This window comes from Grammomys surdaster, unplaced genomic scaffold, assembly GCF_004785775.1.
Source record: "Grammomys surdaster isolate TR1022 unplaced genomic scaffold, NIH_TR_1.0 126131, whole genome shotgun sequence".
NCBI lineage: Eukaryota > Metazoa > Chordata > Mammalia > Rodentia > Muridae > Grammomys > Grammomys surdaster.
The window spans coordinates 5,186,085-5,199,204 of NW_021620939.1; the positions used below are offsets into that span (position 1 = coordinate 5,186,085).

At 43.5% G+C, this 13,120-nt stretch overlaps 1 protein-coding gene across 1 annotated transcript in view; it reads right to left on the minus strand.

Annotated features, from left to right (window-relative positions):
• Nucleotides 1–13,120, minus strand: part of Dock3 (dedicator of cytokinesis 3) — a 200,895-nt gene that overhangs the window by 15,240 nt on the left and 172,535 nt on the right. Inside the window, exons 37-43 of the mRNA XM_028756841.1 lie at nt 6,048–6,189; nt 4,397–4,563; nt 4,183–4,269; nt 3,572–3,751; nt 2,887–2,970; nt 2,658–2,774; nt 218–339 (exon numbers count right to left, since the gene is read on the minus strand). Of these exons, the coding sequence (XP_028612674.1) occupies nt 218–339; nt 2,658–2,774; nt 2,887–2,970; nt 3,572–3,751; nt 4,183–4,269; nt 4,397–4,563; nt 6,048–6,189 (899 nt within the window). The remainder of the gene's footprint in view (nt 1–217; nt 340–2,657; nt 2,775–2,886; nt 2,971–3,571; nt 3,752–4,182; nt 4,270–4,396; nt 4,564–6,047; nt 6,190–13,120) is intronic.

The window sequence follows — 13,120 nt, forward strand, 5'->3', positions numbered from 1 at the left end:
GACTTATCTCAATGCCCCCTCCTCTGTGTGCCTTCTCTTATGCAGGTCAGATGCTACTGAATGTCTAGTGCAGAAGCTGTTTAATGCATGGCTCTGGGGGTAAGGGGGTAAGAGGAGATATGGTTATACACAAGTACTCTCTCCAGCTCTTTTTCTCTGATGCTTATTCCCCAGTCTTACCTCTCTGGAGGAAACCTTCCCAGCTCTAGTGCCATACCTGTGTCTGTGGGTCATCTTGATGTTCTCAGGACTCATGGGGCTATGGGATGCCAGAATATTTCCCCGTGGGGTGCTGGTGCCTGAACATGCAGGACTTAGCTTATCCAAACCTGGAAATTCCTGTTGAGAAATGAATGCTTGTTCACAGAGACCAAAGGCTAGACAAAGGGTAGAGAAGTTGTCTGCTGGTAAAAATGTAAAACAAATGGACAAACAAAAAGAGAACCATATGATATACTTCTGGTTTCTTCTGGACAATCATACCTTCATTACTAAATACTCCCCTAAGCATACTGGAATCTAGACCAGATGCTATTAAGCCCCAGGTAAACTCCACTAAGAGAGACACATCTGAAACAGGCCGAAGTGAATCTGCGTTTACAGGAGAGTGTTAACAGGCTTCCTTATTTCAGAGTATACAGAGCAATGGCTGGTATGGAGGAGAAGAAGAACTGATTATTCAGGAGTCAGTGAGTGCAAACTCTTACATAAGAACTGATGCTGGGTTTTACTGGATTGCTATATGGCCCAGCTCTTACTGACCTGAGTTAAGTTGCCTGTGATGCAGTCTATAAGGAAACAGGAAACAAAGTGCTGATGTAAGTAACTGAAAACAGCACAGTTCTATTTTAGCATAATTAAATTCTTATGAAGTATGTAGACTTCTTGGCAGAAACTTCTAATCTAACTTCCCACTGAGTGACAGAAAATATATTGGTCTCTGTGACAACTTTCCAGGTTTTCTCAAGTTTCTTGTAATATACGATAGACAAAAAGCTCCTGTCTGCTGGGTATGTTTCTGAGCTGCACTAAAAGGAGCACATTTTTGACTTTCTTCTGCTAAAGCAGGCATAGTGTTACACTATGTTTCTGTAATGTGCACAGTATGGACCTGGATGCATATGGACAAACACTCTGTGCCTTTGTTGTAGTCATCTGACTGCAGAGATGTGACAGGGAACCTCCTGTGGTGCCAAGCTCTACATTACCTGGGCTACCAGTTGGGATAAGGAGTCGGCATGGAGCAGAGCCCAGCCGTGTTTACTGGAGCCAGTGTAATAAGGTGGACTCCCCATCAGACTCAGTGACGCTACTCAAGTTCTTTACTTAACAGCCACCTCAGCTTTACTTTATGTTCTGCATCTTTCACATGAAACACCATGGAGGACCCTCCCAGGAAGGAGACATTTTGTGAGCTATAGAAATTTTTCTGGAAAGTGGGTCAGTCTCTCACACTATGACGAGCTTCTTTCCCTATTCTGCTATTCATGCTGTCCACTCTTGGCAAGGAACCAGCTGAAGCCTGCCCTGGGAATCTGGAGGGACTAAAAGAGCCACAACCTGAAGCATCCAAGAACAAAGCAGGCCAGTTCCAAGAGGGACAAGCTCACTGGGTCCTTGGATGGCTCAGCCTTCCCCAAGACTTTACATCACCCCTAGAGGAACTTCTCTAGAACAGCATGCCCACCATCTGACAGCTATATTTCTGTTTTCCTAGTACTTGTACTTGGTAGCCCTCAGTAAAATGAGAGTTTGACAGGTACTGGCAGGTAATTTGGCTCATGGCCACTTAGGTCTGGGAGCCAGAATATTTAACAGAAAGTCTATTCTAGAAATAATTTACAATCATCCCTGTGGTTAAATATTGGGTAAGGGTATGTGACGTGAATAGGGACTTGGGGACTCAGGACCACCTGAATCTTGTCTTCAACTAGCCATCACTCCATTTTAAGATCATGCCAAGGAAAACTGATCCTGGATTACAGGTTTTTTGTTGTTTTTTTTTAACTAATGCCTGTGAATATTAGTTCTTAGTCCAAACTTGCTATAGAGAATAAGGAGACAGGGCTTTGCGGACTGGTGTAGCCTTAGAACTGCCTAACACTTCTAAGAGCATCTAGAATTAAAAGACTTAGTGCCAAAAACTTTCTTAGATGTGATCCTGGGTCATAGCATTCTATGGAGGAGACTGAGATGGGAAGAAAGAAAGTTAGAGGGAAAGAATGAAGGAAGGAGAGGAGGCCTACACATGGGGAGAAGAAAATTGGTACAGAGAAAGGAACAGAGCTGACAAGAGGGCCTTCTCAGGTCATGCCGTTATTCTTAAGGTTCTTGGAAAGAAAAATACCTCCAAAGAAATTCCTGCATATGAGCCCTTTCTGTACGTGCAAAACTCTATTAGTATTAGGACAGTGCCAGGAAAATGTTATTTGTCTCTGATTCTGACTCCTTTTGGGAGCGACTGAACCAAAGAGAGGGAGGGTACTGAACCACTTGCTTTGGGTACAGTGCCCACTACCTCACCTCCCCAGGCCCCTGTGGCAGGTACAGCTTCTCTCTCACCTCAACCCCCTCCCCCTACTTTTCTTTGCTTGTATTATAGGCCTAGAGGAAGTGAAGTTTGATTCTAAATCTGGGCACGTATGGGGTCAGCTTACATGATACAGACTGGCCCTCATCATCTGGAACTGATCAATCAGCTTCTTATGCAGAGGCCGCATTTCTGGATGCACAAACTTCTCATGAACCGCCAGCCCAACTCCAAGAACATGGACCTATGGGAATTGCCAAATAAGGTCTCTCTGTTAAGCAGGGAGCAGCCTCTGAGAACTGGGTCATTTTTATAGTATATGACTTTTCTCACTGGCTGTGCCCTACAAGGCATACCTGTTCCTGCATTAGTTCTTTGAGCTGGGAGATCTTCTCAGTATCTCCTGGGTGCTTGGTGATATAATCTTTATCAAAAAAGGCCTGTGAAAGGAAAGGTCAGGTAATGAAGACTCTTCCTAAGATTACTATTCAGATGAAGCCCTTAAAAGACAACCAGGTTGCTTCCTCATAGGTGTCTTTCCAGTACCTCCAGCCTGGCCTCACTGAAAAATTTATCAGTTAGGAAATGTGTATTTTCTGTGCCTGGGAAAGACTAGAGGTGGGGCCTAATCTCCCAAGGCTGGATGCTAGCTCTGGCTTCTTACAAAGTTTAGATGGCCTGGGTATGCCAGGCAGAGCCAGTGGCCTGATGATGTGCACTAGTTTCTTAGGTAGCCTGGTTCATGAAGGACTGGGTTTCTTAAGGACCCCAGGAGGATACTTAATTTCTGTAATCAGATAAGTTATCCATCTCACAGAGATTAGGAGAGGGGAAGTACCAACAAAGATCTGTGCTACAGAAACAGAGAGTGGCCAAGAATTTACAATTTTATCTCAGAACCACCACAAACTAGCTACTTCATCCAGAAGAGGGCTAGTTTGGAACGTTTTCCAAGGAGGTTATAAGTTTGGGAAAAGGAGCTAATGAGCTGTGTTGTTAGCCAGGCTGCCTGTCTGGGTTTGGTCAATGTCTTCACCTCACCTCCTGGTAGCGTGCAATGCCTCCATTGACAGCAGCATCAATGACTCCATTCAGGCACATGCTGAGTAGATTGATGTTGCCATGTACTTGTTTGTGCTGATACTGGCTGATCAGAGCTCGAAGTTCCTGGTTCTTATTCTCAACTACCTGGATGGCATTCTCCAGAGGGCTCACCTCCACCTGGGGGCACACGACACAGAGTCCTCTCAGGTGTATTAACTCTTCATCACATTCCTGAGAACAGAGCTAATTCTGCCTCCTCATTTCTGTGGACAGAACACTTCCTAGGTGTTCTCTAATTCCTCTTCTGGTTCCAGACACTGCAGGTGCAGGGAATAGTGAGGAGGGTCAGTTTCGATATCAGGGATTTCTGGCTTCTTGAATCACAGAGAATTTTTCTTTTCATTTGTAAATTGAAAAATATCTGAAGCCCAAGAGTGTACTGTGGTCTAGATAAGAGAAGATATCAAAGCTTCTGGCATAGAACTGGCCTTAGGGAACTAAGGCCAGGCAGATGACCAAAGTTTGTTCTTTCTTTAGTCCTTAGAGAAAGCTCCCTGGATATGAAGCTGAGGAAAAAGGGAATTTAAACCTTCTGAGGTCTAGCTTACCAGTTCCCTTCTTTCTACTTCAAACCACCGAGAGATGCCAGGCAAACTGTGGGTCAGTGTCAGCGTGGTGCGCTCAATCCACAGGCTCTGCAGGGAGGGCACAGATAAGTAAAAGAAGCTAGACAAGTTTTGCTACACTTGGCCTGAGTTCCAAAGAAGCAGGTTTGCCCCAGACTTGCTATGGGCACTGCATTCAGTTTCCTGTCCCCTTTACCTTGAATTCATTGTCTTTGTCCTTGGGACCTTTGTGGAAAGGTCTATCATACCGGAACTTCCTCACATTGTTGACACGATAGAAGCTCTTGACACGATCGGGTACTCTATCCATTTGTAGAACATCCACATAATCTGGAATAGGTGTCACTGCATAGATCTGTAAATCTGGACAAGACATGAAGGAGAAATCCAGACTTGACAAAGAAAAAGGCTGGGATGGGAGCCACTTATCGCCTTGATGTAGTACACTATAGCCCTGTTCCTTACTGGAGCTGTGGTTGGGGGCGGGGCATCTTAGGGTGCAGAGCAGACCTAAGCACAGTTAGACAAAGCTCCCTATCTGCCCCCTTCCCTCCTGGTCCAACAGTGAATGTCATGAACATTTGCCCAAGGTGAAATGGCAAGTGTCCTGTGCTGTCCTTTTAAGAGTGGGATTGAGCCGGGCAGTGGTGGCACACGCCTTTAATCCCAGCACTTGGGAGGCAGAGGCAGGTGGATTTCTGAGTTCGAGGCTAGCCTGGTCTACAGAGTGAGTTCCAGGACAGCCAGAGCCACACAGAGAAACCCTGTCTCAAAAAACAAGAAAAACAAACAAACAAAAAACCACAAACAAACAAACAAACAAACAAAAGAGTGGGATTGAGTAAGCAGATGTAATATCCACGCCATAGGAATAAGTGTCTGGGACTATCTGTAGTAGTAGCTAAATAGCTTTACTATAAAACATCCTTTTGGGTTTTGTCATTTCATTTCCTTCTTTCTTTCTTTTTTATTTTTTGGTGACATTAGGTCTTGAAACCAAGGCTCTGCAGTGGGAATGATAGGTAACTGCGTATCCACTGGGTTATAGATTTAGCCTCCTTTGTATTTTGGCATAGGGTCTTACTAAATTACCCAGGTTAGCACTGAATTCACCCTGTATCTTAGGGAGGTCTTAAACTTGGTATCTTCCTGCTTTAGCCTCTCAAGTAACTTGGATTACAGGCCTGTGTCATAGGCCCAGTCTAAACAACCTGTTAATTAGAATACTGACATCTTTGTGAAGAGAACCTGAATGGGAGTCTATTTGCCCTCCTTTCTCTGGTGCCACATGGTGACTAGCATACAATTTTAAAGAAAGCTGTGTAAAGTGGGTAGTGAGGGGCAGGCCAGTGTTTTCACTCAAACTTTCAAGTGCCATCAAATCAAAGGCATTCGCTATCCTCCTCCTTTCTGTCACTCTGCTACAGGCAATTTAACAAAGACATGGACAATAACTGCACAAGGAAGCAGAACAGAGGGTAAAAGCAGAATAAACCTGTGCTCAAAGCATTGTTGGAACAATAATAACCTCATCCAGTGACTGGTCCTGACTGCCTGACTAGCCCCACAGCGTCCAGCATAGACATTAAACTCATGATAGTAACTAGCCTGACTATTAGGTCTTGATGCTCAGCTTATTACTATTTATAAGGTCCATCCCTGGCTAATAGCATTCCAATGAATGTCTTGCTAAATGTGGGTTCAATAGTAAAGACACTCAGGTTTAGGATGACAGGTAGCCTAAATAAAGGTACAAGGCCAGCCACACGGTAGAGGAATGGTTGGCTGGGTGGGACTTACCTTTCAGGATCCCAGCCCTTCCCACTCTACCAAGTTTCAAAAGATACACTGAGCATCACACTGTAGGATGGCATCATCAGGATGATTGGGGTGCTGCATAGCAACGGCTTGCGGGAACTCGCTGAGCATCCTCTGCTGGAAGGCTTCTAGTCTCTCATAGTCATGACCACGGCACACATATTCCTTGTTCTGCAAAACCAAGTGTATTCTATACCTTGCACGTACCTCGAATCCATCTCTACGTGTTAGCAGTTACACATCCCGTAAACATACCCTAGGAGCCTCCTTTGTACCAGAATGGGTACAGATAAGGACACAGTACCCAGTTCCTGTCTTAAAGAGAAATGACAGGAGAGGAGAGGGACAAATGAGTAAATGGTGTCTCTGTGGTGTGGTAGTCGTGGGGAAAGGGTACAGATAGCCAAGAAGCTGGATGAAGAGGAATTCCTTGAAGGGAAGCAAAGTACAGGAGGGACTTTAGAAGAATCAAGGTTTTAAAAAAGTAATGAAAGGCCCACTTGGTAAGCCTGTTACAGAAGAGTGGGGACAAGCAAGCTGTATATATGATAACAACCTAAGCAACAGCCAAACCACAAGAAAGCAGAAACAGAAATAATGTGTTTGTAGAACTGGCACAAGGGTAGCTGGAGAGACTAGAATGTATGATAAGGAGTGAGTGTCATGGTGTTGACAAATAATGAATATCTATTGTTTATTCCACTGATAAACCACTTTGGTAGCAAATTTCTTTGCAAACATGTCAACAGAACAAATCAGTATCATTTTCTCTACCAGCAGAACAAATCTCAGTCTTTATCTCTCTTTCCCTTCCTCAGTCTCATTATACATGCCAGACTAGCCTTGAACTAGAAACAATCCTCCTCTCTCAGCCTCCTGAACACTCCTGAATGCTGGGGTTACAGACATGTACCACACATTTGGCTAAGGTTAGGTCTCAGCTTTTCTCTTTGTGGACTAAAGTCTCCTTGTCAACAAAACACCCTTAACTCCTGTTGCTGTGCGTACCTGACAGCTGGTCAGGTGTGAAAAGCTAGAAGCCCTAGTACAATCACCTAGAAGGGGGCTGAAGATGGCTCAATGGTTACGAATGCTTGCTGCACAGCCATGGGGAGCAGAGCTCAAGTCTAGCACCATGTGAAATTTGGGTGTCTTACACACACCTGCAATCCCAGCTCTGAGGTGAGCAGAGATGGCAGGACTACTGGGATTTGTTGTCTCCCAGCCTAGAGGAGAAAATGTGAGACCCAGGTTCAGGAGAGATCCTGCCTCAAAGGATCAGGGAAAGAGTGAGTGAGGACATGTGGCACCCCCTTTCTGACCTTTATGTGTGCACACACATGTTCATACACTTACAAAGACATACATATTCACACAAGTAACAAACTTCAGAAAGCCTACTAGCCATACTGTCCACCCAGCTGTCTCACCAGACCCATCTCAGCAAGTTACATCACACTGGCATCCCATCTTGACACGTCTTAGTGAAAGGGGGAGTTTTAAGGGTAGGGAGAAAAGGAAAAGAAAGAGGCAGAAAAAGCATATCAATATAAGAGCAGCTGTATACTTCCTGGGGCAGAGATGATCACAGGCCAGCCTTTGGAGGACCTCAACCTATCATTATGGGTCAATTCAAATAAGAATGAGCCATATATTTGGAGGAATCAGAATGAAATCTGTTATCAGCAAAGACTCCAAAAACCCTTATGTAAAGGTATACCTTCATCTATAGGCAGAGCATATTTTCTTGTATATTGCAAGTTGTCATCGTCATCATCGTTATTAGGTTTTTCTGAGATAGGGTTTCTCTGTGTAGCCCTGATTGTATTGGAACTAGCTCTGTAGACCAGGCTGGCCTTGAACTCACAGAGATCCACCTATCTCTGCCTCCCAGTGCTGAGATTAAATGCATGTGCCACCACACCCAGCTACTTCAAGTCATTTTTAGGGTATTTAAAATACCAGGATATAAATTCTGTAAGACTTGTTATATTGTACTATAATGATGACAAAAAAAAAAAACATGTCTGTATACGTTTGGTATAGATGAATTTCCCCCAAGATGTTCTGTTTGTGGTTGGTTGAATCTGCAGATGTGTAACCCATGGACATAGAGGCTTTATTGTAACTTTGAAGAACTGGCTTTTTCAACATCCACTATCATGCACATAATCCCCGTAATTTATTCATGGATCATATGAAGAGAAACAGGATTCTCCCAAGAAAAGAGGGCTGGATGTTTTCCTGTCTCCTTGAAGATTATTAGATAATCATAATTGTGAGGTGAAGGAGGCAGATGACCCAAAGAAACCAAGCTGAGTGAACTAAAGAAACAGATGGCTTATATACTTATGGGTGGTGCAGGAGTAGCTGAACCATGTAAGCAAATGCAAGCATCTCCACAAAAAGATCTGGTTGCCTACTTTCTACTTACTTTGTGCGATCTATCTCCATTTGCCATAGATAAACTGAGCAACTTAAGGAAAGGAAGATACCATGTGGTTAAGCAAGCAACAATACTAACCAACCAGGGTCTAAACCACCAGTCTGGGAGCACATAGGGAGGGACCCATGGTTCCAGCTGTATATGTAGGGGAGGATGGCCCTGTTGGGCATAGGTGGGAGAGGAAGTCCTTGGTCCTGTGAAGGCTGGATATCCCTTCCTCGAATTCTGTGGGGGAATTCGAGGGTGGGGAGGTGGGAGTGGTTGGGTGGGTGGGGGCACATCCTCATAGAAGCAGGAGAAGGGGGAATGGGATAGGGGGTTCCTGGGTGGGGGGAAATGGGGTTAGGGGATAACATCTGAAATGTAAATAAAATATCCAATTAAAAAAAAAAAGAAAAAAAAAGCCAGGGAAATCTGTATGCATGATCAGCTAGTAGGTACTACTTTCTGTAAGCAGGAGGAATAGACTGACAAGTGATACTTCCTAATATTTTTTGTTTTTCTTCCATTATTGAAGCTTTTGAGGCCACAATGAACAGCCAGACTGTTACTTGCAAGCATAGGATACAGGCTCTATGCCTAGTCCTTCCTGTCCAGAAGTTCTACCAATCTGAGACACTGACATGTTCAGTGAGATGTACATTGTGAAGGTGAAAGTGACCTTGAAGTTGATAGAGTATTCTTGCTTAGAAGAAATAAATATAAGACAACAGGCATTGAATTTACCTCATCCAAAATTATGATGTCTTGTTCGGATCAAAAACAGGATGAGACTTATCCTAAGTACTGCCATTTTGTTTTCAGACTCCATTTTGATCATAAGGTAAAATTAAGTTCAAGTTCTCAGGCTCCAGGGGGAGCTTTCCAGATACCTAGCCAATTCCATCCTCCTCCTTCTTTTGTTCCCTAAAACATAATGATTGTTCCTAACCATGAAAAAAAAGAAAGAATGATTTGGATTGATGGAAAATTGTAACTGCAACCTGGCATAGGTATTTGTGGTTTTCAAGCTTAAAAACTCTGTAACATTCTGGTTTAGGGTGGTAATTCAGCTCTGGAGTCTGTTCTGTAGCCCTGACAGATCAGTAGGGGACTGACTGCAATACATTTTTGTCATCTGCTTAAATCCTTACTAAGATGAACAGGTGAGAACACAGTCAGTCAGAGTCTGTGCTGTTGTCCCTGGCTGGTCAGTTTCTGCTTCCTAATTCAAATAAAGATCTTGCTTTGTGTGGAGTCTTACGCCTGCTTGGGTTATTTTGGATTTTCAGACCTTAGCAGTCTTAGAATGTACCATGAATTAGATATGATTTACAAATTGGGGTTGAGAATACAATGACAGTCAAGTATCCTTTGTAAAGATAAAAGAACCAAAGAAACTGATCTGTCTCAGGACTTTTTGGAGGTGCTCTTGATTTCTAGTTACTGTACATTTCTTTTCACCTCTTTTACTGACCTTTAGTTCAACTATTACTTTTTTTTTTTTTGGAGATAAGGTCTCATGTAGCTCAGACTGGCCTCAAACTCACTATGTACCCTAGGAAGACGCTGACCCTTTCTGCTCCTCCTGCCTCCCCCTCCCAAGTGAGAGGAGTACAGGACACACAGTTACACTTGGCTCCCACTTCTATCTCCAAATTTAATTAGACAAGGGCTCTCCACTTAAGAGCCTAGATTGCTCTACAACTCAGAATGCAGCTCAGGCTGACCTTGAACTTATAATTTGCCTGCCTTAGATCCCAAGGGTTGGGACTGTAAGCATAAACCATCACACCAGACTATTATAGTACCTTTAATTATTGGAGTAACAAATATGCCACTTTTTAAGTGCCTGGGCTGGATGGTCATTATAGGTCATGGAAGCCTAGTCCTTAAAATGTTCTTAGGAATTATAATTGTTAAGTAGAAAGAGTTTTCTGTCCCTCTTGTATTATCTGTTATAGTATAGATATTTTTTCTTTTATCCAAGAATGAGTACTTCCTAGAAAAGTGAAAGCTGATCAGCTTTACATCTTAAATATGGATGTCTAGACTTTTAGTAGACTGAGTCCCTGTCCTCCTCCAACACTCAGGGAACCAGAAGTCTCTTGATATATTAAACTTATTGCTCACTGGCTAAAGCAATTTTCCTAATGAGATCTTAAATATATTGGGGGTCGTGTGATCTTTCCCATTTGTTGGCTGAGGTTTCTGGGCACTGAAATGTATTAAGATATTGGAACCAGGGACAATCAGAGCTAGTTCTAGGCTTTAAATACAGTTCCAGCACTTGATTCACAAAGACAGCTTTAAGCCATCTGAGAACAGTAAATGTCAATGGAATACAGCCCAGAGGCACAGGCTCTATAGATCTCTCTGCATCATATAGATTGCATTGAATAAATAAAGCCACACACCACCTCTGGGGTAAGCCATGGTAAATGTCTGGTAGCCTAACTTCTGCACCACTTCTCATGGAAGCTTCAAACCCTTGTGCAAATTTCCCCTTTGTCCAAGATTTACCAATGGAAATGCTAATTCACCAGAAAATGTCAGTACAGAAGAGGGATGTCACTGGATAGAAGTTACTGTGAGAAGAGTAAAGCTAGGAAAGACGACCAGGTGCTGTAAAGAAGAAATGTCTCTGCATGATGGCATTTTCCCCTGAAGGAAAACTACAGCAGGCAGAGCACTGTGAATTGGTCTGTTGATGACATCACCAAAGATAGAAATAACAACAATGTGGAAGATCTGCTCTAAGCTACTGAAGCTGTTAGAAAATTGCTTTCTAAGGGAAAAAAAAATCCCTATTGTAACATAATCCAGGCAGGGATGATTCTAAAATCTGTGTCCTTCTTGGTCAGAACTGATTATACTCCCTGTAGGGCTGCAAAGGGATGGTTTGGTCTCACCAGTAGAGCACTGGGTTTGAGATAGCTGGAGACCCAACAGGGACATGGCCGGTCAGGGACAGCACATATCTCCCCACACTCCCGGATTTCAGACTACCCCCACATTCAACCTGTATCTCCATTAACCTGCACCTTGCAGACAGGTTTGGCTCAGAGTAGCTCCTCCCAGAGAGGTTTTTTTGTAGATGTTTCTCCCACTGAAAGAGAAAAGTTGCTGTTGCTATCATGTGTCTTAAAAAAGGCTTCATTGTCTTTCTGCAGCTGACCTTAGCACTGGGAGCTGTCACAGGGACCTGAGAGCTAAGTGTACTGTCCTCTAGGCTTTTTTAAGCCAATAATTCGCCATCCTGCCTATATGGGTTACAGTGCATCCAGAGGAAAAAACATTTTAGATGAACACTGAAGAGATGTGCCTACTGTTGAGATCAAGGCTATACTAATCATATTGGGTAAGAGGAGTCACAGTAAAGGTACCAGGCACTAAGGCAGAAGTTGGAAGGTACTTATGTAGGATATTTTAAAGCACTAGTCACTTCCTGACACATTCCTAGTAAACAAAGAATACTGCAGATTGGAATAGAATTAAAGGCGGCAGCCAATATTAAATAAAGCCAAATGTCTTCAGTTGACTATTAGTCCTTTGGAGAGAAGTACTCAGTAGAATCCATGTGACAGCACATGCTGGTGAGGATGTGGAGAAAGAGGAACACTCCTCCATTGCTGGTGAGATTCCAAACTGGTACAATCACTCTGGAAATCAATCTGAAGGTTCCTTGGAACCACTCTTGGGCATATACCCAAAAGATGCCCCAAAATGCCACAGGGGCACGTGTTCCACTATGTTCATAGCAGCCTTATTTGTGATAGCCAGAAACTGGAAACAACCCAGATGTCCCACAACAGAAAAATGGATACAGAAAATGTGGTGCATTTACACAATGGAATACTATTCAGCTATTAAGAACGAGACATCATGAGTTTTGCAGACAAATGGATGAAACTAGAAAAATATCATCCTGAGTGAGGTAACTCAGACCCAAAAGTATATGCATGATATGTACTCATTAATAAGTGGATATTAGCCAAAAATGTACAGAATACCCAGGATATAATCTACAGAACTCAAGAAGGTTAACAAGCCAAAGGGCCCAAGAGAGGATGCTTTAATCCCAGTTGGGAGGGAGAAGAAAGCAATCATAGGGGGCAGAGGGAGGGAGGAACTAGAGTGGGAGAGGAGAGGGAGAGGAAAAAAGAGGAACGTGATCAGGTATTGAGTGGAACAGGAATGAAGCCCTGAGGGCCAGCAGAATGAATGGAAACATGCAACCTCAGGAGGTAGGAGGTGGGGGGGACCCTCTAGAATGTACCAAAGACCTGGTTGGTAAGAGACTCTCAGGACTCAAAGGAAGGCACCTTAGATGAAATGCCCAACAGTGTGGAGAGGGAACTTGTAGAGTCTACCTCCAATAGAAAGACAGGGCATCAAGTGGAGGGATGGGCTTGCCATCTCACAGTCAAAAACTCTGACCCAGAATTACTTCTGTCTAAAAGAACTCCAGGGACAAAAATGGATAAGAGACTGAGGAAGAGGAGATCCAGTGACAGGCCCAAATTGGGATCCATCTCAAGAGGAGGCTCCGAGGCCTGACATTATTACTGATACTATGGTGTGCTTACAGACAGGAGCCTAGCATGGTCGTTCACTGAGAGACCCAACAAATAGCTGACTGAGACAGAAGCAGATACTTACATCCAACCAATGGAC